Source organism: Lissotriton vulgaris, chromosome 10 (genome assembly GCF_964263255.1).
Source record: "Lissotriton vulgaris chromosome 10, aLisVul1.2, whole genome shotgun sequence".
NCBI classification, from domain to species: domain Eukaryota; kingdom Metazoa; phylum Chordata; class Amphibia; order Caudata; family Salamandridae; genus Lissotriton; species Lissotriton vulgaris.
This window is the reverse complement of record NC_141698.1, coordinates 794,260,629-794,288,440: the sequence shown is the minus strand read 5'-3', so window position 1 is coordinate 794,288,440 and position 27,812 is coordinate 794,260,629. Positions and strand designations below refer to the sequence as shown.

At 44.7% G+C, this 27,812-nt stretch overlaps 1 protein-coding gene across 1 annotated transcript in view; it reads left to right on the top strand.

The window, feature by feature from the left end:
• DNAH11 (dynein axonemal heavy chain 11) overlaps positions 1–27,812 on the top strand; it is a 3,435,931-nt gene that overhangs the window by 1,595,618 nt on the left and 1,812,501 nt on the right. Inside the window, exon 45 of the mRNA XM_086939827.1 lies at positions 7,338–7,469. Within this exon, the coding sequence (XP_086795953.1) occupies positions 7,338–7,469 (132 nt within the window). The remainder of the gene's footprint in view (positions 1–7,337; positions 7,470–27,812) is intronic.

The window sequence follows — 27,812 nt, the reverse complement described above, 5'->3', positions numbered from 1 at the left end:
TCCTCCATTTGTCTCTACTGTACTAGACTTTACCTCACTCTACGTTACTGTACAACAGTCCACTCTTCAAAGCTTCACTGTTTGATACACTACTGTATTCTGAGCAACTCCTCTCTACTCCTCTGTATTCCACTCTCCAACACTTTACTTCAGTCTATGTTTGTATACTCCACTGTACAACACTGTGCTATACTGCATGCCCCTGTACAACACTCTACTCACATCTAGGCTGCTCTAGCGCACTATACAACACTGAACACATCTTTTTATGTCACTCCACCTTACTTTACTCGACTCCTTGACACAGTACTCCACTTCTCCACTGTACACCACTTCACTCTATGCCATTGTACTCTATAACACTGTATGCCAATCCACTCTACCACACTCTACAACACTGTACAGTGCCATAGACCACTTCACTCTACTTGACTAGTACTCCAATGTATGACACTTTACTTGACGGTATGCTATGCCACTCCATTATAGACTACAACATGCCACTCCACTCTGACACTTTACTCCACTATCCACTACGCAACTTCGGTGTACTCCACTGCACTATTCTCCACTCTACAATACTTTACCCCACTCTATGCACTGTACTATACTCCACTCTACGTTGCTCCACTGTCTGACATTCTTCTCCACTGTACACAACTCCACTCTACGCAACTCCACTCTACAACACCGTACTACCCTTAAAGCCACTCTGACACTAGGCTCCATTCTTCGCCCATCCATTTTACATCACTGTACTACACTGTGTGACACTAGAAGACATGCCACTCCACTCCACTCCTCTTTCCAATACACCTGTTCACTATGTGACACAGCGCTCCAATCTACTACACTCTCCTCCACTGTTCTCTACGTCACTCCACTAAAATCCACTCTACGACGCTCTGCTTTACTCTAAAACACTATCCTCCACTCTGACACATCGGTCCACTGTTCAACTCGCTGCTCTACTCTGACAATTGCCTCCACAATATGACACCAGTCCACTACACTATATAACACTTTACTACACTGTATGCTATTCCACTACCCTCTACTCTACTGCAATCCACTCTACAATACTCTACTCGATGACAATAGACTTTACAACACTCTCCTCTCCTCCACTGTACAGCACTCCACATAATGGCACTACACTTGACAATACTGGACTGTACAACCGAGTATTCACTACAGATTGTGCTCTTTGGTATGTAGCCTGCATTATAATGATCCCCCTATGGTATTAAGTACATATGGTGAAAGCGGCACACATTTCACATTGAAATTAGATTTATACGTTACACTTTTTACTGGGGGTATTTATTACGTTTGGGAATGAGAGTATAACGTATGCTGGGATAGATGGGCATTTGGTGACCATTGTGATAGAGACTGGTTCTGTTCCCTATGAGAAAGGGCATATGTATTACACATTTTAGCAAGCTGGGGTATGTAATAGTGTAGTGAGTGTTACTGGCATAGCTTGTTATAATTTATTGTAAAGATTGTGGTTGATGGAAGTACTGTGCACATTGTGACAGACGGCTATTCTACAGACGTTGTTTAAATGTGAAATATATACTCTCTTCTGAAATGAGAGTCCTAGAATCCTCAATCACAGAGTCTATGAGATATATGATGTACATTGTGACAGAAGGTGATATGCTCTGCATTGACACAGTAAGTTGTACACTAAAATATCAGGCATATGTGTTCCTCTTTGTTGAAGAGATGTGTATAGTATTTTGGACTATAATAAGTGTAAGAAATTAGAATATTAATTGAAGAGGATGCAGACCCACTTCAAATAATAATCAAGTGTTACAAAATAAACCTGTGCTTAACCTTCTTATAGCTTGGCTTAAAAGCAGTTAGGCTTAAATTAAAGGCAAGATGTAAAGTATTTCACTATACTCATACAGTAATAAAGTGAAAACACAAGACAACATTAAAAAAAATTAACAAACCAATTAAAAAAATTGAGTAAAGCGTATTATATAAAATGACACCAAAAACACAAAGATCCAATAAGTAGAAACAGAGACATTCATATTTACATTTTGCATTAAAAATAGCACCAAAAAGCAAACACCAACTGCGGTTATCTAGTCAAGCTACACAAGGTCAAAGTCAAAAGTTAAGGTTGAGCGTGGTGGTTTGCCAGTCTTATACAGGGACCAGGTTTAACTCGGTCGATAATTTACATTCAGGCTTTGAAACTTTATGGGGAAATCTTTATCTTGACCGTTGTAGTTACTTTTGGGGTCCTGGGTTCAAAGTAAGCAGATCCAGTCTTAAGGTTTCAAAGAGCAGATCGCCACAGGTTCAGAAGTGTTATGTGAATAAGTCTGTGGGGTACGATTTGTGCTAGCCTGTAGCTGGATCTAGAGGCTAGTTTGGGTCAATTCCTCTACTCCCATTGGATTTGGTGCTAGTGTGACTAGGGAGACAATGGAGAGGCAGGCCTAGGTGTGAGCTTCATCTACTAGTGACATGGTAGGTATACTTTGAAGCTCAATAAGGGTAGAGGAACAGACCTCAGGCCATCCTGTCAGGGGAAGATCCCCCTTTGTCATTATTTGGAAGAAATTCACATCTCACTGAAGGGGAGCCATCAGGTTGGATGACAGCTGGACACTGGCAAGAAAGTATTTTGGTTTTATGCAAAATTTCATTTTCAAAGTAGTAATTTTAAATCATTCTTGTCATTAGGTTGGATTTTAAATTACTATTACAATAAGTCCTTGAACCGTTTGTCTAGATACTTCCAAACTAAATTGCGCATGTATTAAATGTAGCATTATAAATCACTGTTAAGCCTATGATAGAGCCAGCCTTGCCACAGTGAAATACAAACCAGGAGGGTTCACTGCCACAAATCACTAAATCTACATGATCTACTTTTTAAATATCCTGCACCCTGCCCTTTGGTCATTTAGGGTCTATCATCAGGGTGAGTTAGAAGTATCTAAAAAGTATAAATGAGGCCTGGCAAAAGGTTTGTTTGACCAGGTGAAATTGACAGTCTAAACATGCTCACCCAGGATGCAGTGGCAGGCTTGGATACATGTTTTACAGTGCTACTTTAGTAGGTTGCAAAATGAGTGCTGCAGACCACTGTTGACATTTAATTATTGGGCCCTGGGGACAGGTAATACCGCACAATAGGGACCTGGAAGTAAATTTAAGGTGCTAATCAGGTGTATACCAATTTTAACATATTCGAAAAGGAGAGTGCAAGCACTTTATCACAAAGTGCACAGAGTCCTACGGTCAGCAAAAAACAGGTTCAGCAACAGAAGGCAAAACTCTATGGTAACACTGCGGAAAGAATTTCAACAATAATTTACACTGGTTGACGAAGAAGTGTAACTTGGGTAAACATACAGATAGATAGAACATTACAGAAAACATTTTGCATAAACTTTTTGTCAAAAGGTAATTTGGTACTCCTCATTACTCAAAGGTACACCGTACACAGTGTGAAGAGGAAGTAAACGGTGTCTGTGTGGACAGTTGACCTACAGTAACCCTCACAACAGAAGAATACATGGTCTCTATTGTGATAGTGGTGTATTTAGTGAACATCATAACAGGGCATTGCACAACACATTGTGAAAGAAGGATATATGTTGTGCATCATGCGAGCATGATATATTGTACAACTGAACTGTTTGTAGTTATGCTTAAGGTGACCAGATGGTTTGTAGTACATTTGTATGAGACTCACAGTCCCATTTGTATTCCACAGATCTTTTGATGGTGAGTCATGTGTTGACAAGTTCTAACTATGAACAATTAAGTGTTTGCTCTCAATTGAAAATCATTTAATAATTGAACCCTCATTTGTTTTAACTTTCTTTTACTCTACCTTTTGGTCACATACATAGGCTAGGAACTGCGAAGTTAAGAGGCCACTACATTAGTGCTATGTAAATCGTCCTACCAGATGCACAGCGAGTTTAGCTAATGAAACCAAAAAGATGCTCAGTTTGCTGACAAACCTTCTCGAACCCGGGCTGTTACGACTCCAAGTCTGGAAAGAAGCTGAGAAAACAGAGCAGGGCAGACACGGCACAAAGCTGAAGACATGATCTTTTAAAGTGCAGGACGTGAATCTAAGACCGAGGTGCGGTACTCTGTTAAAAGGAAATAGACAATATTAGAGCTATATCTGTTAGGGATACCCCTTTTTGGGTTCAGTCAATTGCAATGGGTCCATAGGTTCTGGAGTATCTGATTGGATATACTGTTCAAGTCATTTTCAGAGATAAATGCCTGAGATATTCATTGCATTGTAGACTCTTGGACATGTGCAGTCATATGAACAATGCTCAATACTTGTATAGGAATGACACTGTTCCCCTACACAGAGGATGAAAGGCATCAAGCAACTTAAGAGGCAAATGAAAATAAAATTGTTGGCGGATTTTTAACCCTGATGTCCTATAATTGCCAGACTGCAATCATTTAAATATATCTCTTTATTTTTTTTTGCAGATTTTTATATAGCACGAACTTGACCCGAATCCGAATCGGGTATCAGAGCGCTTTACATTGCACCAGTTACGTTACATGAGGATACACATTCATTTTTTTGTTAGGCACGGGGAGATTAAGTGATTTGCCCAGATTCACAGGCAGGTGTGAGTAGTCAGTCACTGCACCCACCTGGAAGAGTGTCTTTGCCACATTTTTAAGCATGGGTTAGATTGTTACCTACAGTGAAATATGGACCAATGGCTTCAAACAGCTGGTGTGCGTTTCACTAACGCGCTGTTCTCAGTACGGGTTCAAGGTCATGCCCCTGTTGGGAACAGCACATTCATTGAAATAGGGTGCAAAATCCCAGTCTCTGTCTAGCACATCACAGGTAAAGGTGAACTTGGCCACACACAGGTGAAGTGTTGTTTGTAATAGAGTCCCAAGTATACAGAATCGCTAACTGGGGAAGGCCATGGAGCTGCAGAAAATGGCTTAATACAAAATGAACATAAAATCCACTAGTATTTTCAACACAGAAGGACACAGGAATGACAAAAACAAGCCAGAGCAGGAAGTGACTCACTCACATGCAACAGGCTACAGCAAATGCCCACCTGCTGTCTAGTATAAACAAGCAATGGTAAATCACTAATGACATGCAAAGTGGGCATGCCAAGATGTTAGCGACTGGAAACAGTCGCTATCTCCTATTACCAACTTTTGGAGATATTCGCGCTAAGCGCGAATATCTCCAAAAGCTAACACCTGCCCTGAGCAGTTCTTAGCCATGTTATCCAATGGGAGGTGGATAACATGCTTAAGAGCATTAGCTCGGTAATGCATGAATATCGCTGACTTTTCAGCGATATTCATGCATTGCGGTCGATTTTTATCGCATTTGCGATAAACCTTGGTAATACCAAGGTTTATCTGCGATAAAAATCGCCGCAGCTCAGAGGTAAATTTTTGTCTCTAACCAAGCAATAGCGATAATTATCGCTATTGCTAGTTAATATGCCCCAGAAAGTGGCCGACTTTTTTCTGTAAAGATGTGTTATCATATTGTTTTCATGTTACCAACGGCTCAACAGTTAATGGCCTTTAAACAGTGTGAAGCACTGCTGATTAAAATATGTTAACGTGGGGCAAATTAAATTACTGGCTAAAAGTTGTAATTAAAGGAGTTTTGCAATATAAAATGAAGCTTTGTTAATCCCCAATAGCAGTAGTACGTGTTAATGTTGTAAATGGATCGGAAAGTATTTATAACAAATAAAAATAGTAAAGTATGTTTTATAAAGAATACAAAGATGAGTTAAAAGGAGTTGAAGCCCAAAAACAATCCTAAATCATGTAGCTTATATTTTAGACCAACAATGAAGATTAGCTTAAGTATGCAAACAAATGCATGCATCCAGGGAAAATTAATTAAAGCCCCAATAAAGTAATACAAGTATTCTGGAAAGATTTGTTAAATGGAGTCTGATCCCAGAAAGTGAAGAAAAATTATTCTTCCAATGCATCGGCAAAAGTACAGAATCATTTTTTAATAGGAGTCTGATGCCAGCACGGAACAAATGCATGCAGCCAGGGAAAGGTATTTAAAGGCCCAGTGAATGAATGAAAGTATTGAAGAACCAAAGAAATGTAGCTGTTCGTGCTACCACACAATAATTTTTTCAAATGCATCAGGATAAGTACGCAAACATTATTTAAAAGGTGCCAGATCCCAACATTATCCTAATAAAGAAGATCCAGCCACAAAAGTGGATGAGCATGAGTAATTGGGACAAGGAACACTGATAAGAGAAGCACAGCCAAAAAGAAAATACTGTGCTACAGCCAATGGAAATGAAAGAAGAAAAGGGATGTGCCAAGCACATGCCAAAATAAGAAGCAAAGGCCGGACATAAACCCCTTTTACGATATAATAAATCCATTGGATTTCAAAGGCACAGAGCAAGCGCTGTGCTGGTGAAACCTAACAAATGAATTGTTTCTAGTTGACAGTGGGAGCAGAAATGAGCTGATAGTTCGCTGCTTGCACAGGGAACAGGCAGAAACTGGGAGAGCTAGGTCTGCACAGGAATTCAGCACAAAATCACTTTGAATAGCTACTCTAATTATTTACTAAACTAGGAAACATAGGATCAGACAAGCAGTGAGGCAGAGCTGTGATTCAAGCAGAAAGTCCTTCATCAAACAAGAATCCTTCTCTCCAACAACTCAATTCTGAAAGGCAGCTGCCAGAAGGTACCACGTTGTTTTGAGTAAGCCAGGTGTAAGCAATCAGGTTCCCACCTCTTGATTGCCTTCCATAATTTGACACAGTGAGAGACCTCAAGGACCGCAATGCCTATGTGAAAACTGGAAATGGATTGTAACTAAATTGATTCTCAAATTCAGGACAACAGTTTTTTGACAAGTGCTTGAACACCTGCACAGATTGGGAGGATTTGTACGTCACACAAAGAACCTGGTAGGGCTCATAAGAACAACTCTTTGTGGAAGGGTGACCTGACTGTAAAGGTTATTGCTATTAAATAATCTGACACCTATCAACCAGGCTTAATCCAGCATATTTGATAAACAGCCTCCTTTGCAGCATTCATGGGGGTGAAACTAAACATTAGATTCCAGTTTATGATATTGAGTATTGATTGAACTAGCCCCATTGTATTTGAACATCTGTCTGGCCTCTTTACTTCATTTTGTTTGACTTGTTTTTATATATTTTGTAATTTATGTCCACCATGCGAGCTCTAAAAATGGCAAGTGATTGGTTTCATTTTGGCTAAATTGGTTTAAAAGAAGAACTTGTTCTCATAACGGTTTTGTTGCATTTCCAGACTCTTTGTTCTCTTTTGGAGTGTATCCTTATTCCTGAGAATGTGTCTCCTGATTCTTCAAGAGAGATTTATGAGCTATACTTTGTATTTGCATGCATTTGGGCTTTTGGTGGAGCACTTTTCCAAGATCAGGTACGTTTTTGCATATTAATATTTTCACCTGCATAAAACACAAAGGTTTAAACAAACTGATGCAACTTTAAAATGTTTTCATTTTTTTAATGGAACGTTTGTAAATAATCCTGAGGAAACGGCTTTAGTAGTGCGTATTTATACTTTCTAAATGATGCAATACATTACATATGAAGTAAATTACATGGAAGGCAATGCTGTAAAAAATTTCATTTTTAGAAACATCAATACTTTGCATTTTAGACGAGTGAATACTGCTTTTCTATTTTACAATCGTTTTTAAATTCGGCAGGAATTGTATATTTACAGTTACATATTTTGATTTGTAGAATATTGTATTTCATTTATTGATTTATAAAATAGTAGAGGCGTTTCTTCTAGAAACACCCCACACAGGACTATAAGTCAGTACATCTACATTTTGGGGTATGTAAAGTGGATTCTTACAAGAGGAATTGGTGCATTGTGGATTAGGATGTGAGCACAAAGGGCCGCTTATGCTGAGCATCAATGCTAAGAAAATAAGCGTTGATACTGAGATATTAAGCATCTTGGGTAAGACCACTTACACAATGATAAATCAAATACACTCAGAAATGATCCGTTGGAGTATATTTTTTTTTATAGTAGTACAGCGCAACATTGTCCACTCTTCACACGTCACATAATATGACAGAAAGTGTGCGCAGATATGTGACATGAACGTTCACCTTGCATATGTTTCTTTTTTGATTCAATGATTGATGAAAAAGTTACACTCAACATTACTATTAGAGAGGGAATTTATTTTAGAATTAGAGAATCTATACATAAGTGTGTTTAACAATGCTAATTTAGATGTTTAATGAATAATAAAATATTCCTCGGCTGAGAAATAATGTACTTTCACTGATGAAGAAACCCATCTTTCCTAAATGTGTGCTACATTGTCTGTATAGCATATAATGGCTTGAAAATTAGACTAAAACCATATTCACTTGTGTAGAATGTTATTTCAATTAAAACGGTAAAGTTCATGTAAGGTAGGCACTAATGTTACATGTATGTACATTCAGCATAGTTCAAAGTCGCACCTTTGAGTAATGTGATTACAGTATGTCCTATGCAATATGAACTAAATGTATCAAAGAGTTTATATTTGTTTGTTAGATTGTACACACAGATATAAAATGTGCACCTTACCATTTAATGGTAAATTTGACTTTATAGTTGAGGCCTATATTTTACCACGCTGTATTTAATAAAATACTGTATTCCAGTTTCTGCTAACATGGCTTTCTTACACACATTTACATGCATTGTTAGTTTAGAATAGATACATTTCTGTAATAGAGATAGCCTGAGAAACAGACCTTGATGAAAGTACATGGGAAGCCTAAGCACAAATGAAAGGTCTGAGAGAGTCAACTTGTCCCGATACAGAAGTGTCCCATCAAGTAGTATTGACTGTGCCAGATTTAGACCCTGGTGATCGGCTTAGTGCTATAGTAATGCGATTTATACTCAGGGACAGCTGGCCCAGAAGGCAAGAGAGAGGAAGACACAGTTTGATTGATGTGCATGTACCAGGGAGTGCTAATGGATCTGGCCTGAGTGACAGTGATGATGAAGGGCCTGCAGTGAGGAGATCAAAGAAAATAAGAGTACCCAGTCAAAGGTATTCCTCACCTAAATGGACTTATTTAGCAGCCAATGACCAGGAGAGAGCATTCTTCACTTTTTACTAAACCAATTCACATCCTTGAACTGAACGTTGTGACTGAACTGAGTTTTGAAATTGCATTGCCACTAAACAGACCGAGTCAACTTATTCTGGACATGATTATTAGCAAATTTGAACTGCACTTTTATTAGAGACTGACTTTAATAGTTTCCCAAACTACAAAGAAGATTACCAAGACCCAAGTTGGTGAAGGATCCTAAAGTTGTCCTTTAGAAGAACACAGAGCTGGGCTAAGGAAGTCTTATTAAGATCATTATACATATCTTGCTGAAAGAGACTTATGAACTTTCCTTTGCTATCTGTGTAAGTGGGAACTAACTGCAAAAACTGTGCTGCAGTCTTTATCTAAATGTTCTGTCACTAGAGAGCTCATGGAGCCTAATGTATGTACCCTTATAAGCAAACCCATATGTGCATGAGTATTTTCTGTTACAACAATACTAATAGTCAGTCAGATCATCTTTATTCGGTTTCAATGTTAAAACAATAAAAGCACAAGTTAAAATATAATAAAACAAGCCACATAGGAACATGCCAGGTTAGACAATAACCTATGGTAGAAGTAAATCAGCGATACAAAAACTCAGAGATTTGCTCTAGTTAACACAATAAATCAATTCTCATAAAAATATTTAATGAACTAACAGACAAGAGAAATTATACAAAGTGCGTGGTGCCATAAATAGTGTGTGAGACACAGAGTATTCAGCCACAATTAGACCTGAGCCCGATGGCCGATTAAAAAAAGTTAAGCACATAAAAAACAGTGCTACCAGTCAGCATTTGTCAAAAAATAAAAGTGGGTTGCACCTGCCTAAAATTGCCCTTTTTTAAGACTGGAACTAAAAATGAATTTCTAGGGATATCATAAAAACTACAAAACATCGTAAAATGGACCATGTCCTGTGGAGATATTCAGTTCCAGCTACAGAGCCACAAGCTTTGGCGCTTGCTCTGACCCCTTGGGTGGACGAGGAAGAGATCAAACAGGAATCTAGTCAAAAGTAATCGGTCATATGTGTTTAAGAACTCCAGTAGGTAGGACTCCACCGTTAGAGTGGTTCTTAACATGAGGAAGTACCATATCCTAATTTTCCCTGGCCATGGTCTGCTGCGCAAAGAAGCCGCCTTTGTATGGTGCAAGTCCACCTTTTTGATCAGGTCAGGGTTCTTAAAAAGATCACCTCTCCCTAGGCTCGTTAAACTCTCCTCAATATATTTAAACCACAGCACTCGAGAGGAGTGATCAAGAACCAACCAGTCTTTTAGGACCATTTTATTTAATGTTGTCTCCTTATCTGCCCAGATTTTTAACCAAAGAGACACAGGTCGGAAATATATGCTATCAGGTCGGAAATATATGTCAGACCAAGCTCCTCATAAACAGAGAACAAGAGGTACCCTGGGGAACGGATAAAAGCTGTCTCAGAAACGTATTTTCTGCAATTTGAAAATCATTTGTGGTGGTATACCTAAGGATGGGTGGAGAATTCCGCTCCGCGTTCTGTGGGGAACGCGGAGTAGGCACAACTCTGCACACTGGGATCGGAGTTGGCCCGCCACCCACCTCTGCCCCCTATTACTTTAAACATTTACAGTAGTTAATAAAAAGTTAAGTACACTTACCTTAAGTGTGCCTTCCCCGGGCTGCCCTCCTTGTCAGTTTCCTCTGCGTCCATACAGATTAAGGAAACTCCACATGAGCGCAGGCCCACGCAGTTTCCTTAATCTGTATCGGACGCGGAGGAAACAGACGAGGATGGCAGCCCGGGGACAGCACGCTTAAGGTAAGTGTATTTAATTTTTTATTAACTACTGTAAATGTTTAAAGTAATAGGGGGGGTGGATTCGGGTAGCATAGCGGAGCTACGCCGAGTTTCACGAAGTTTGATTTCAACTCCGTGGTGCTCCGCATAGCCCCACTCTGCCCACTACTCCCAAGGTTAGGTATACCCCCATATTTCACTGCCACATAGTGCTTCTATGATGCACTTGGCCTTGTAAAGCTTTAATAATGCCCCTACCGGTCATCTTCCCCATATCTGGAAGCAAAGTTCAAAATAGTTGCAGTTAATTTTTCTTACGAGATAGTTCGGGCCCGTTTTCATTTCAGCATTTAACAATACCCTCAAGTATGACAAAACAATGTGACCTTAGGACTGGAATGGACCCTACCTTAAAGGTATAGGGTCTACTTGAGCAGGCACCTATTTGCATGATGTAGGACTTTGAGTTATTAACCATCAAGTCCTGGTCCCCCATAACATTGACAAAATAATTTAAAAGCGTTTGCAGACCCTGCTCTTTCCTGGCCATCAGAACGGTATCATCTGCATACAACAGAACTGGAAGGCCACGCCGCCCTACCTGGGAATAATTTGTCTTAGTGTCCAAGAGGATTTTCTCTAAGTTGATAATGTAAATGTTAAATAAACAAGCATTTGCAATGCAATAGGTCTCACATTTTGTTTTATTAGGGTAAGAGCTATTGGTGCAGTAATGGAATTTGTTTTACTTATGTGAGAGAGAGTGCATGGGTTTGAAAGTGATAGAAAGCGAATGAGAGATGGTATATAGAAAAACCGGCATTTCCATACATAAGTGAGAGGTAGTGCGACGAGAGAATGATAGAGTGAATGAGAGTTACAGCAAAGTAGAGATATAAATAGAAGGTCTTTAGAGGTAGGTGAAGAGAAAGAGCTAGAGGGGAAAGATGAGGGAGGTGGAGAGGAAGGCAATGGGTTAAAATGAGGAGGCTACTCAAGCGAATAGAGAGGGATCAAAGTACTTAGAAAGAAAAAGAATTGGACCTTGAGAAGAGTAAGAACAGTGAAGCTACCAGGATGTGCCTGGAAGGAAGTCTGCCAAATACCCCAGGCAGTGCATCTATTTCTATGACTGCACGGCAGCTGGGGGAGGGAGGTTATTGTCAGCCTCTTCTGTAGCGCTTGTACAGCATGCATGCTGCGGAACGTCCTAAAGAGCAGACATGGACTCCCCAGTGACTCTCACATACAATGTTTATTAGGCATACATGGAAACATCCTTTTGTAAAGTAGCTTTACATCACGTCTGCATGAGAGAGGAACAGATGAGGTCTGCTGCTTCAGCTGAGTTAAAAATCGAAATTCTCATTGCAGCTGACTGTAAAAAGGGACACATTTAATTTTTGGGATTCTGCTCTAGGCTGCATCTTTCGGTTCACATTTTTGGCACAGTTGTTTGTGTGAGCTGCAAGGCGTGCTGTCTTCATCACCCCTGCAGCCTGCATCTAAACTTATAGCCTGAGGTAACCCTCGGCTCCCCCGAACTCCAGTTATCTCCCCTGCCCCTCACGGCACCTGGAGCCTCAGCACATTAATTAATGGCTGCAGGGACTGATTTCCAAAAGAATTCAAGCACAGGCTAAGGCAGCTGGCCACTGACAGCACAGAGGGAAAGGCAAAGAGGAGATAAAAAATATTGGAGGGGGTTGTGCAGTCACCGCAGAGCCTGGGAGAGAGAGAGGCCGCATCAGTGGCATGAGGGCAGAAAACAGCAGCGATAAGTACACAAGCCGACAAAGTAAAGGCGCACACACCCCTGCAGACCGGCACTCATCCCCAGGGAACTGACACAACACACTAGCTTCCGCACATTAATCCCCGTGCTTTCCAATAATGCCCCCTATCTGCTCAAAATGAATGCTGGCCACTTAAGTATACTACTAAACTTCCTCTGAAGAAAAGAAAAAACCTCACAGCCAATGCCAAAAGAGTCTGTCGGCTGGACTTCGGACTAGCTCCCCACTTGCAAGATGGCCGTCACACAGGTTCATCGCTTGGACTACAATTGTCCCTCTTTAGTTTTTATGATACGTACACACAGCGGTGTGTGCATGTTTAAAATTGAAACTGCAACAAAAGTGTGCACATTAAAATACATGCTGCAACGAAGCAGAGCATCAAAAAGAAAAACGCAGTTGCTCTACCACGTTGCAGTGTGTATTTTAAACGTGCACATTTTGGATGCGCTATGTATTTCAAACGCGATAACAATTTTTTATTTTATTTTCAAGCATGGGTGCCGATGTGACTAAGCATTGCGTTGTCCTGCCGCTGGTGCTTGAGGTCTTTCCGCATGCGGAGAGCAGCTAAGCATGTGGAAGCAAGAGGGTGAGCGCCAGATAAAAAGTCGAGCAGGGAGAGAAGCGCGACCCGTCGTTCTGATAAATAAAGCCTACAAATGTTTAAACAAGGAGTCCCTAAACATGACATACCAACACCTGCAGTGCAATGAAACTATAGTTGGTCGGTGCTGCTTCCAATAAAAACTGAAGTGATGCATCGGACCAGAAACTAATAGGGAGGCCGGAAATCACAGTAACGCGTAAATAAGCCAATTGCGAGTAGCCAGCAAGCAGCAGGGGGGATTACCCTCGCTATACGGATTATTAGATGTCTCGGAGAGACAGCACATACGCGCTGCCTACGCGAGACCTAAAAAGGGACCAATAAACAACACGGCCTGAGCCCCTCTTTGGATAGGGAACAGGCGTGATACATTCAGATCACCCGAATATCGCACAACTGCCCACGTGTCTTCATGGATATCTTGTAAAAAGAGGACTATGTCCCTATCCACCCCCAGGGAAAGCAAGGTTTGCCCGAACTTACTTCTGTTCACACAGACTAATGCAGAGGAAAGGTCCATAAAAGCCAAAAAGATAGTGCCTGAGCTGGCGACTGTGTACTTGTTCAGGATCATGAATACATTCAAACATTGATCTATCATGGAGCTGCAGGGGCGGAAGCATTATTGGACATCTTGTAGGATGTTTTTCTCTTAGGCCCAGATGGATAACCTATCTAATAAGATCTGTACAACAACATTGACCACAGAGTCCAGCTGGGAAATCAGCCTGTAGCAGTGGGTGCTATCTCTGTTCCCTTTTTAATAAACCAGGGCAATGGTGGAAGTGACCCAAGAGGCCAGAGGACCCAACCTAACGGCCATGTTGATAACGGAGGTCAGCACGGGAGCCCATACCTCCGTGTTGGAGATGTACAGTTGAGGAGGAATTCCAACAGATCTAGGGGCCTTGTTGCACATCAGCCCAACTATTCCTGCCCCCACTTCTCCCTCCAAAACTGTCAGAGCTGATCTTTCAGGACCCATGCCAAGGGGAGGGTTCTGAGCCAGAGATCCCCCAAACATGTTCTCAAAATAGCTAGCACAGTCATTCTCTGTGATATGGGCTTCCAGAGTGTTTACTGTATCTACTCCTGGAAAAGGGCTATTGACAATACTCCAGAACTTAGTACTACTCCTGATTATGCTGGCTTCCATAAGATCACTCCAAGCAGCCTCCTTCAAGGCCTCCTTACGCTTGCACTGGACTTCTTAATACCGCTTTCTGCAGATTCTAACTTGGGCGCTATCTCGGGGTATGGCATGCAGGGCTTCCCTTAGCTTCCTGGCTGCATGTGAACATACTGAGTCAGACCATCTTGGAGCCCTATCACAATGCTTTTTGGAAGCGGGGACCGTCATTAGGCCAGCGATAGAGCGAGAGATGGTTACAAAAGCATTCACAATAATTCCATCAGGCTGTGGCTGTGTTTCCAGACAGAGCTGGATCTCGTTCTGGCATTTGACTTGGAGGATTTTGTGGAGAGAACCAGGAATGATCTGAGCCAATTTGAGCCTTCTACCCTTCTCTATAGTCTGCAGTGCCACCCCCAGCCCTCTTCTGGCCCAAAGCGGGCCAGCTAGCTCTGAGGCATATTGGGTTGTGATCGCTTTGGATACTGGATTTAAAAGAGAAGTCGGATATTAGGTAAAAAAGGGGGGTTGAGACGAAAATGAAGTCGATAAAGGAATTGCTACAATGCCCTTTAAAGGTGAGAGCGATGTCCCTCTGGTCAGGGTCCAGTTTACCCATCACTGACAGGAGGTCAAAATCATATATTAGGGTATTTAGGATGTCGCCCTGGCCACTATGTACAAAGTGCATGCCAGAAAGATGGGGACATGATGAACACTCTATACCCCACAGTCTAGGGTCCCTGCAAAGATGGACATTAAAACCTCCCAACAAAACAAAATGTGTAGAGTGGTGAATGGCAGCGTTGAAATTAAGCATAGACGTGCCCAACTGAGACATATTACAAACCACAGGGAGAGATGAGATAGCATTGTAAAAGTTCAAGAGCAATAATCCGCTGGGCCCACGGGAAATTAGCAAGACCTGCAAACATGGATTACCTATGTTCAGTTCAAAGAAACAGCCTTTAACCCTTAGAGATACATAAACAGCGAGACCCCCCTAGGTCGGCCAGCCCTGGAGGGGCAAGTAGGCATGCAGAAGGACTTGTACCCCTCCAGAGAAAGTGCATTATCAGTGGCTCAGGTCTCCTGCAAACACATGTCAAACGTTTGAACAAAGCAGCGCCACTCTGCAACAGTGAATTTACTTGCCAGATCGGCTATATTCCAAGAGATAAGATTACAGTAGTTAAGGTCCAAGGGATGAGGTCAGAGTTGCCATGGTCCAACTGGTGAAGGATAGGGCCAGTTACAGGGAGGGAATGGTTGGAATCATTGAAACAGGCCCTTCAAGTCAATCACAGTTACCCAGGAACCCCAAGAGAAAAAAGGCATTGGAGGCTTGAACGGGTGGCGGAACCTACTGCCATTCATGATGGACTGGTCCTGTTGGTCTCCTTGGGTGCCATAAGCTTGGGATTATGGCTTGGGCATGGGGTCTGTAGAAGAAGCCTAAGGGAAGGGCCGTAATGGTGGTAACATTGCCCAAGGTTGCATGGTGAATGGCCACATGGAGAAGCCTCTCTGCCAGGTGTGGCTGGTTGAAATTAATTGTTAAGCAGTCACCACCACTGTTGTTTTTAGTACCTTTATCCAGGCAACCCTCCAGACCATGTTGATATACCTCTCCACTCTGAAACCCAAGGTTGTGTTATTATTCAACCATTGCAACACTTTTGTTTTTTAACTGATAACTCTTCTTTGTACCGGGCTTTAAAGAGGGTACTTTTCCTAGGACCATAACGAACGGGGTCGCTTCGGGGGTAAATGGATGGTGATTGGGCCCTAGGGCTGTATTCCCGGCTCCCCGTGTGCAAAATTGAAACCCCTACTCGCACAGGCTCCCTCCTGGTAGTCCTATTGCTACCAAGACGGGGCTTGGTCCGGGAGGTCTCCAGGGCTGCTGCTACCTCCTGTGGTCCTTCTTTGGGAGGTGAGAGGGTAACAGGCCACAATGGTGAAAGGATGGGGGAATGTTGCTCTCATGCCAGGGGGGTGTGTGCTGAAGGAACCTCCCAAGTAGGGCGACAGGTTGGGTAAGGCTCTTATGACCACTGCCCACCAAAGGGGCCATATGACTGTTGTTGACTTGGTTGCTGGCCTTTTGATATGCTGGGACATGTCAAAAAGTTCCCTCTCAATGGTGGCTAAACATTGCTTGATTGGTTCAAATTCGGAGTCCACACCATCAGGGTTGGAGCCAATGCATGCTTCCAGCATGGTTGCCATTTCATCTTTCGTAGCAGGTGCTGCTCCTGGGATGATAGATGTTGAGTTGTCCGCCCTGGGGCATTTTGCCCTAGCCCCTGATGAGGGATAATTTTGCTTGGCCTCGGGCCCCCGACCCCTTACTGCCCCCTCTGGACATCACATCGAGTTGCTGCCTGTTTACCGGAGAACATCCTGCCCACAGTCTGGCACGATCGCTAGAGCTAATTGTGCCCTGCGCCCCCAACAACCTGTGTGTCTGTAACCCAACAATGGTCTAGGTCCTGACCATAGGGGAGTGAAGGAGGATCTGCTGACACCATGAGTTTAGGGGTGCGCAGTGAAGGGGCATGACCACTTGATGTGCTAGATGAGCATGGGAGCATCTGAATTTGTCGGGGAGCGGGAGAGCCGGAGAGCCACCAGCTCAATTTCCTTGTCAAGGACCTCCGCTGCACTCTGTAAAAAGCAGTCCATGGTTTTTATTGCTGGTACCTTATGAGATTCTGACGCTGTCTTTCGTTTCACCATTTGACCTGACTAGGTGATGACAGTACCTTTTTGAAGGCAAGATAGCGTAGTAGTTGGATGGGACCCCCAAGACCAAACAACCTATGCTTGACTAGGCTAGCCCAGAAAGATGTTAGAACAAGCAGTGGAGGTCTGCAATAAAAATAGCCCAGAGGGCCTACCTTGTCTTCGGGTGGCTGATAGAGTCAAGGCTAGTCCTTGGGGGTCACCAATATCTTGCCCATCTGCGTTAAAACTGCACAGAAGTAGTCAGTCTGCGATTAGTAAAATTGTCCAAGGTAAGGCACCGGGCCAGGATGGCATCCTTGGCAATCTGTTCTGTGCCAGCCCTAAGCAATGGGCCAAATTCTTTTCCTTCCTGACTAATGCCCTCCTCCTTGGGTCTCCAGTCCCCAACTCATGGAAGGGAGCAGAAGTGATCCCTATTTATAAGAAGGGGCCTAGGGGCGACCCTGCCAACTATCGTCCGATCAGCTTGATTGATGCTGGCCAGAAGGTGGTTGGCAGAGTCCTTCTTGAAAGAATCCTCTCCTGGGCAGAGGAGAACAATATTATCTCCCCCTTCCAGGCGGGTTTCAGGGCCTGTAAAAGCACTGTAGACCAGGCTTTCAGGTTGTTACTACTTCACTGGAAGACAGTCTTGATTAGCAAGGGTGGTTTGTACTTGGCCTTCATCGATCTGAAGACCGCGTTCGACCTGGTCCCCCGAGGGCGCCTGTGGGCGGTTTTCATGGGATGGGGTTCCCCCTGCCTATTTTGCACCTCTTGGCCCGCATGCATGATGGAACTTATGCACGCATTCGGTGGGGCACGAAGGAGCAGATAACAGAAAAAATCCCGGTGAACAGAGGTGTCCGCCAAGGATGTGTTTTGGCGCCGACCCTCTTTTCCTTATTCGTTAATGGGGTGGTTTCTTTTTTATCTGACATTGATGCTGACGCCCCTAGTTTGGCTGGTGTGAAAGTCCCCACCATGCTCTTTGCCAATGACACGCTACTAGTCTCTAAAACGCCCATGGGGCTTCAAAAACTGCTGGATCGGTTCTGTGTCTTCTGTAATTTAAGGGGCTTGGTTATTAACACTTCTAAAACCAAGCTCCTCTATTTTAATCCCAGTAGAAAAGCCAATCGTACGCTCACTCTTAACGAAGAGCCACTAGAGCGGGTTAAAATGTTCGACTATCTCGGGATTAGGATATCCGACCAACTCAAGTGGAACCCTCACATTGAAAAACTGATTTTAACCCCTTCCATGCTGGTGACGAACCCCAGCCGTCATGCACTACGGTGCTCGTGTGCTGATGACGGCTGGGGTTCGTCATGGCCCGCCCGTGTTCTGCCGGCGGCCGCACACGGGGAAAATCGCGGCCGCACGGAAGGGGTTAAATCATAAACGGGTTGTGGGTGCCATAAGCAGGGAGCATATATCTTCAGTATCAAGACCCATAGCTCCTGCCTTAGAGATCTATTCTGCAAAAGCAGTAGGCAGTGCACTGTACGGGGCAGAGCTCTGAGGTTTTAATAATGTTGACCCCCTCGTAATGGCCGAAAACTAATTCTACAAGGAGCTATTGTCCATCCCCAGGAGTACCCCTAGCAAGCCCATTCAATACGATCTTGGACGCAGATCCATCAAAGATCTTATAATTCTGCATCCGCTTCTTTATTGGGCTCGCCTGTGGCGCACACCAGAGCTAGAGAGCTACGCAGACGGCCTTAAAGAAGTCATGAGCTTGCAGGGGTCGCACAAAATAGTCTGGCTCTCTAAAATGAAGGAACTTTCGATGGCCATTGGCCTATGGGTGGCATGGGAGTCTGGTGCTTCATTATCCAAACTGGAAGTCAAGCGGGCTTACTGGCTGTGGGTCGACGCCCAAGAATCTAGAGCGGATAACTTGGGCAGACTCACCGATGAGTTTCGACTGCATAAGACCGTACCCTTGCTTGAACCCTACATGGACGTCATTAGAAAACCTAAAGATAGGGCCTTATATGTTCAGTTTAGAATGGGAACCCTACCAGTCCGTAAACGCACCTCTAAATGGAAACCACCCTATCAGACGCTTGCCACCTGTCCACACTGTAGCATTGAACTGGAAACTATTCCACATGTTTTTTTTGTCTGCAGTGCCTACAATAAGCCCAGATCCAAATGGCTAAAACCTGTCTGTCGCCTACTAGAGACCAGAGGCTATGACCCAGCACTAAGAATTTTACAATCTAACCCTAATACAGTATTGGCGTGTGGGGTAGCCAAATTTCTTAGCTGGGCATGGGTGATCAGATTTAAAGCTATGTGATGAACTCTTTCCTACGCAATCACTTGTTTTTCTCTTTTTATTTAACTCAAAGCTGTAAATGGTTTAATACTGTTTTAACTCGTCTTTTTAACTATTTATTAAGTGTTTTTATTAATAACATGAATTGTATTTTTATTGTTATGTGCTTTTAAGATATTTCTGTATCGAAATAAAGCTTTTTACTACATAGTCAGTGATAAAGGGAAGAGATTAGGTCAAGGGACCAAGAGGGGGCTCCAGCTGGGCCTCTTCCAGCCTCCAACAGGCACAGACGGGCCCGCCCTTAGCCTGAGCTTTGCCCAGGCATCCCGCACTGCGGGAATGCTAGGGAGCTTTAGTGGTGTAGGGAGGGCTGGCTCTGCCTCTGGTGGAATGCTGGGGGACCGAGTCCCACCCCCGATGGGGACTGCAGGAGTATGGTAATGTTGGGGCCTCGGATGGCACTTCAAACAAATAACTCCACACTGCAGGAGTGCAAGGAAGCCTAAGTGGCGCCGGGAGAGCTGGCTCTGCATCCCGCTCCTCAGATGGAATGCTGGGGGACCGAGTCCCACCCCAGCAGGCTACTGCAGGAGTCCGATGTCTGTTGGTGCCTCGGACGGCCCTTTAAACAAACAATAAGAATAGTTGCTTTCCTTATAGTTAAGGATCCCTGCTTTCCATTTTTTATGGATTTTTACAGATAAATACAGACAGAAAACAATGTGTTATCTGTCTGCATTTATTTTTAAAAATGGAAAGCTAAAGAAAATTCTGCTCCTTTTACGTGACTGTGTTTCATCAATTGTATACTAACAGCTGAGTAGATGGACAGCATGGGAAACTAAAAAACAGGATGAAATGTCTTTAAAGAATGGCATATGTCAACATACGTTTGTGGTATTAGGCTAATATTTAGTGGATATATTGTTATGTAATATTTGTCAGCTCAAATACTTAAATGAAGATAGACATCAAAGTATGAGTGCGTGTCCTATCAGTTAAATAAATATGGAAATGTACAGTTTTACAACTTCATTATACACAAAACACAAAATAAATATGGATAAAATGGCCCATAAATCAATATAGATGAATACAGATGGAAATGTTAAAAAACAAATACTATAAAATCAGGAGCCCTACTTATAGTTCTGAATTTACCTCATGTAAATGTAAATGTACATGTATTTATATAGCGCAAATCACCGACCCGGTATCTAAGCGCTTGCTGAATCGTTTTTGGCCACTATAGGTGTGGCAGGGTATACTCAGACATGAGTCCCTTTCTCACTGCACCATCAGGATTCAAGCAAGCCGGGCCGAAGAAAGCTGAAATGCCAGAAACCGGTCCCCGGTAGCTTGTCTCCTTTCTGGTGAAGAATTGGCTTGGTAGTTTAGTCTGCCCTGTTCCCATGATGCACTGGGCCAGGGACAGACTGATTTGCATATAGCCAGGTTCTGAGCTGGGATGGTGCAGTGAGATAAATAACGGTGATGGATCAAGCCCTGATCTTTGGACTGGGTAAGAGTGGTCTGCTTAATTCAGACACTCTGTTCATCACCACCCCCTTTTCTGAATCGTTTTTGGCCACTATAGGTGTGGCAGGGTATATTCAGACATGAGTCCCTTTCTCACTGCACCATCAGGATTCATGCAAGCCGGGCCGAAGAAGGCTGAAATGCCAGAAACCGGTCCCCGGTAGCTTGTCTCCTTTCTGGTGAAGTATTGGCTTGGTAGTTTAGTCTGCCCTGTTCCCATGATGCACTGGGCCAGGGACAGACTGATTTGCATATAGCCAGGTTCTAAGCTGGGATGGTGCAGTGAGATAAATAACGGTGATGGATCAAGCCCTGATCTTTGGACTGGGTAAGAGTGGTCTGCTTAATTCAGACACTCTGTTCATCACCACCCCCTTTTCTGAATCGTTTTTGGCCACTATAGGTGTGGCAGGGTATACTCAGACATGAGTCCCTTTCTCACTGCACCATCAGGATTCAAGCAAGCCGGGCCGAAGAAGGCTGAAATGCCAGAAACCGGTCCCCGGTAGCTTGTCTCCTTTCTGGTGAAGAATTGGCTTGGTAGTTTAGTCTGCCCTGTTCCCATGATGCACTGGGCCAGGGACAGACTGATTTGCATATAGCCAGGTTCTGAGCTGGGATGGTGCAGTGAGATAAATAACGGTGATGGATCAAGCCCTGATCTTTGGACTGGGTAAGAGTGGTCTGCTTAATTCAGACACTCTGTTCATCACCACCCCCTTTTCTGAATCGTTTTTGGCCACTATAGGTGTGGCAGGGTATACTCAGACATGAGTCCCTTTCTCACTGCACCATCAGGATTCAAGCAAGCCGGGCCGAAGAAGGCTGAAATGCCAGAAACCGGTCCCCGGTAGCTTGTCTCCTTTCTGGTGAAGAATTGGCTTGGTAGTTTAGTCTGCCCTGTTCCCATGATGCACTGGGCCAGGGACAGACTGATTTGCATATAGCCAGGTTCTGAGCTGGGATGGTGCAGTGAGATAAATAACGGTGATGGATCAAGCCCTGATCTTTGGACTGGGTAAGAGTGGTCTGCCTAATTCAGACACTCTGTTCATCACCACCCCCTTTTCTGAATCGTTTTTGGCCACTATAGGTGTGGCAGGGTATACTCAGACATGAGTCCCTTTCTCACTGCACCATCAGGATTCAAGCAAGCCGGGCCGAAGAAGGCTGAAATGCCAGAAACCGGTCCCCGGTAGCTTGTCTCCTTTCTGGTGAAGAATTGGCTTGGTAGTTTAGTCTGCCCTGTTCCCATGATGCACTGGGCCAGGGACAGACTGATTTGCATATAGCCAGGTTCTGAGCTGGGATGGTGCAGTGAGATAAATAACGGTGATGGATCAAGCCCTGATCTTTGGACTGGGTAAGAGTGGTCTGCTTAATTCAGACACTCTGTTCATCACCACCCCCTTTTCTGAATCGTTTTTGGCCACTATAGGTGTGGCAGGGTATACTCAGACATGAGTCCCTTTCTCACTGCACCATCAGGATTCAAGCAAGCCGGGCCGAAGAAGGCTGAAATGCCAGAAACCGGTCCCCGGTAGCTTGTCTCCTTTCTGGTGAAGAATTGGCTTGGTAGTTTAGTCTGCCCTGTTCCCATGATGCACTGGGCCAGGGACAGACTGATTTGCATATAGCCAGGTTCTGAGCTGGGATGGTGCAGTGAGATAAATAACGGTGATGGATCAAGCCCTGATCTTTGGACTGGGTAAGAGTGGTCTGCTTAATTCAGACACTCTGTTCATCACCACCCCCTTTTCTGAATCGTTTTTGGCCACTATAGGTGTGGCAGGGTATACTCAGACATGAGTCCCTTTCTCACTGCACCATCAGGATTCAAGCAAGCCGGGCCGAAGAAGGCTGAAATGCCAGAAACCGGTCCCCGGTAGCTTGTCTCCTTTCTGGTGAAGAATTGGCTTGGTAGTTTAGTCTGCCCTGTTCCCATGATGTACTGGGCCAGGGACAGACTGATTTGCATATAGCCAGGTTCTGAGCTGGGATGGTGCAGTGAGATAAATAACGGTGATGGATCAAGCCCTGATCTTTGGACTGGGTAAGAGTGGTCTGCTTAATTCAGACACTCTGTTCATCACCACCCCCTTTTCTGAATCGTTTTTGGCCACTATAGGTGTGGCAGGGTATACTCAGACATGAGTCCCTTTCTCACTGCACCATCAGGATTCAAGCAAGCCGGGCCGAAGAAGGCTGAAATGCCAGAAACCGGTCCCCGGTAGCTTGTCTCCTTTCTGGTGAAGAATTGGCTTGGTAGTTTAGTCTGCCCTGTTCCCATGATGCACTGGGCCAGGGACAGACTGATTTGCATATAGCCAGGTTCTGAGCTGGGATGGTGCAGTGAGATAAATAACGGTGATGGATCAAGCCCTGATCTTTGGACTGGGTAAGAGTGGTCTGCTTAATTCAGACACTCTGTTCATCACCACCCCCTTTTCTGAATCGTTTTTGGCCACTATAGGTGTGGCAGGGTATACTCAGACATGAGTCCCTTTCTCACTGCACCATCAGGATTCAAGCAAGCCGGGCCGAAGAAGGCTGAAATGCCAGAAACCGGTCCCCGGTAGCTTGTCTCCTTTCTGGTGAAGAATTGGCTTGGTAGTTTAGTCTGCCCTGTTCCCATGATGCACTGGGCCAGGAACAGACTGATATGCATATAGCCAGGTTCTGAGCTGGGATGGTGCAGTGAGATAAATAACGGTGATGGATCAAGCCCTGATCTTTGGACTGGGTAAGAGTGGTCTGCTTAATTCAGACACTCTGTTCATCACCACCCCCTTTTCTGAATCGTTTTTGGCCACTATAGGTGTGGCAGGGTATACTCAGACATGAGTCCCTTTCTCACTGCACCATCAGGATTCAGGCAAGCCGGGCCGAAGAAGGCTGAAATACCAGAAACCGGTCCCCGGTAGCTTGTCTCCTTTCTGGTGAAGAATTGGCTTGGTAGTTTAGTCTGCCCTGTTCCCATGATGCACTGGGCCAGGGACAGACTGATTTGCATATAGCCAGGTTCTGAGCTGGGATGGTGCAGTGAGATAAATAACGGTGATGGATCAAGCCCTGATCTTTGGACTGGGTAAGAGTGGTCTGCTTAATTCAGACACTCTGTTCATCACCACCCCCTTTTCTGAATCGTTTTTGGCCACTATAGGTGTGGCAGGGTATACTCAGACATGAGTCCCTTTCTCACTGCACCATCAGGATTCAAGCAAGCCGGGCCGAAGAAGGCTGAAATGCCAGAAACCGGTCCCCGGTAGCTTGTCTCCTTTCTGGTGAAGAATTGGCTTGGTAGTTTAGTCTGCCCTGTTCCCATGATGCACTGGGCCAGGAACAGACTGATATGCATATAGCCAGGTTCTGAGCTGGGATGGTGCAGTGAGATAAATAACGGTGATGGATCAAGCCCTGATCTTTGGACTGGGTAAGAGTGGTCTGCTTAATTCAGACACTCTGTTCATCACCACCCCCTTTTCTGAATCGTTTTTGGCCACTATAGGTGTGGCAGGGTATACTCAGACATGAGTCCCTTTCTCACTGCACCATCAGGATTCAAGCAAGCCGGGCCGAAGAAGGCTGAAATGCCAGAAACCGGTCCCCGGTAGCTTGTCTCCTTTCTGGTGAAGAATTGGCTTGGTAGTTTAGTCTGCCCTGTTCCCATGATGCACTGGGCCAGGGACAGACTGATTTGCATATAGCCAGGTTCTGAGCTGGGATGGTGCAGTGAGATAAATAACGGTGATGGATCAAGCCCTGATCTTTGGACTGGGTAAGAGTGGTCTGCTTAATTCAGACACTCTGTTCATCACCACCCCCTTTTCTGAATCGTTTTTGGCCACTATAGGTGTGGCAGGGTATACTCAGACATGAGTCCCTTTCTCACTGCACCATCAGGATTCAAGCAAGCCGGGCCGAAGAAGGCTGAAATGCCAGAAACCGGTCCCCGGTAGCTTGTCTCCTTTCTGGTGAAGAATTGGCTTGGTAGTTTAGTCTGCCCTGTTCCCATGATGCACTGGGCCAGGGACAGACTGATTTGCATATAGCCAGGTTCTGAGCTGGGATGGTGCAGTGAGATAAATAACGGTGATGGATCAAGCCCTGATCTTTGGACTGGGTAAGAGTGGTCTGCCTAATTCAGACACTCTGTTCATCACCACCCCCTTTTCTGAATCGTTTTTGGCCACTATAGGTGTGGCAGGGTATACTCAGACATGAGTCCCTTTCTCACTGCACCATCAGGATTCAAGCAAGCCGGGCCGAAGAAGGCTGAAATGCCAGAAACCGGTCCCCGGTAGCTTGTCTCCTTTCTGGTGAAGAATTGGCTTGGTAGTTTAGTCTGCCCTGTTCCCATGATGCACTGGGCCAGGGACAGACTGATTTGCATATAGCCAGGTTCTGAGCTGGGATGGTGCAGTGAGATAAATAACGGTGATGGATCAAGCCCTGATCTTTGGACTGGGTAAGAGTGGTCTGCTTAATTCAGACACTCTGTTCATCACCACCCCCTTTTCTGAATCGTTTTTGGCCACTATAGGTGTGGCAGGGTATACTCAGACATGAGTCCCTTTCTCACTGCACCATCAGGATTCAAGCAAGCCGGGCCGAAGAAGGCTGAAATGCCAGAAACCGGTCCCCGGTAGCTTGTCTCCTTTCTGGTGAAGAATTGGCTTGGTAGTTTAGTCTGCCCTGTTCCCATGATGCACTGGGCCAGGGACAGACTGATTTGCATATAGCCAGGTTCTGAGCTGGGATGGTGCAGTGAGATAAATAACGGTGATGGATCAAGCCCTGATCTTTGGACTGGGTAAGAGTGGTCTGCTTAATTCAGACACTCTGTTCATCACCACCCCCTTTTCTGAATCGTTTTTGGCCACTATAGGTGTGGCAGGGTATACTCAGACATGAGTCCCTTTCTCACTGCACCATCAGGATTCAAGCAAGCCGGGCCGAAGAAGGCTGAAATGCCAGAAACCGGTCCCCGGTAGCTTGTCTCCTTTCTGGTGAAGAATTGGCTTGGTAGTTTAGTCTGCCCTGTTCCCATGATGTACTGGGCCAGGGACAGACTGATTTGCATATAGCCAGGTTCTGAGCTGGGATGGTGCAGTGAGATAAATAACGGTGATGGATCAAGCCCTGATCTTTGGACTGGGTAAGAGTGGTCTGCTTAATTCAGACACTCTGTTCATCACCACCCCCTTTTCTGAATCGTTTTTGGCCACTATAGGTGTGGCAGGGTATACTCAGACATGAGTCCCTTTCTCACTGCACCATCAGGATTCAAGCAAGCCGGGCCGAAGAAGGCTGAAATGCCAGAAACCGGTCCCCGGTAGCTTGTCTCCTTTCTGGTGAAGAATTGGCTTGGTAGTTTAGTCTGCCCTGTTCCCATGATGCACTGGGCCAGGGACAGACTGATTTGCATATAGCCAGGTTCTGAGCTGGGATGGTGCAGTGAGATAAATAACGGTGATGGATCAAGCCCTGATCTTTGGACTGGGTAAGAGTGGTCTGCCTAATTCAGACACTCTGTTCATCACCACCCCCTTTTCTGAATCGTTTTTGGCCACTATAGGTGTGGCAGGGTATACTCAGACATGAGTCCCTTTCTCACTGCACCATCAGGATTCAAGCAAGCCGGGCCGAAGAAGGCTGAAATGCCAGAAACCGGTCCCCGGTAGCTTGTCTCCTTTCTGGTGAAGAATTGGCTTGGTAGTTTAGTCTGCCCTGTTCCCATGATGCACTGGGCCAGGGACAGACTGATTTGCATATAGCCAGGTTCTGAGCTGGGATGGTGCAGTGAGATAAATAACGGTGATGGATCAAGCCCTGATCTTTGGACTGGGTAAGAGTGGTCTGCTTAATTCAGACACTCTGTTCATCACCACCCCCTTTTCTGAATCGTTTTTGGCCACTATAGGTGTGGCAGGGTATACTCAGACATGAGTCCCTTTCTCACTGCACCATCAGGATTCAAGCAAGCCGGGCCGAAGAAGGCTGAAATGCCAGAAACCGGTCCCCGGTAGCTTGTCTCCTTTCTGGTGAAGAATTGGCTTGGTAGTTTAGTCTGCCCTGTTCCCATGATGCACTGGGCCAGGGACAGACTGATTTGCATATAGCCAGGTTCTGAGCTGGGATGGTGCAGTGAGATAAATAACGGTGATGGATCAAGCCCTGATCTTTGGACTGGGTAAGAGTGGTCTGCTTAATTCAGACACTCTGTTCATCACCACCCCCTTTTCTGAATCGTTTTTGGCCACTATAGGTGTGGCAGGGTATACTCAGACATGAGTCCCTTTCTCACTGCACCATCAGGATTCAAGCAAGCCGGGCCGAAGAAGGCTGAAATGCCAGAAACCGGTCCCCGGTAGCTTGTCTCCTTTCTGGTGAAGAATTGGCTTGGTAGTTTAGTCTGCCCTGTTCCCATGATGTACTGGGCCAGGGACAGACTGATTTGCATATAGCCAGGTTCTGAGCTGGGATGGTGCAGTGAGATAAATAACGGTGATGGATCAAGCCCTGATCTTTGGACTGGGTAAGAGTGGTCTGCTTAATTCAGACACTCTGTTCATCACCACCCCCTTTTCTGAATCGTTTTTGGCCACTATAGGTGTGGCAGGGTATACTCAGACATGAGTCCCTTTCTCACTGCACCATCAGGATTCAAGCAAGCCGGGCCGAAGAAGGCTGAAATGCCAGAAACCGGTCCCCGGTAGCTTGTCTCCTTTCTGGTGAAGAATTGGCTTGGTAG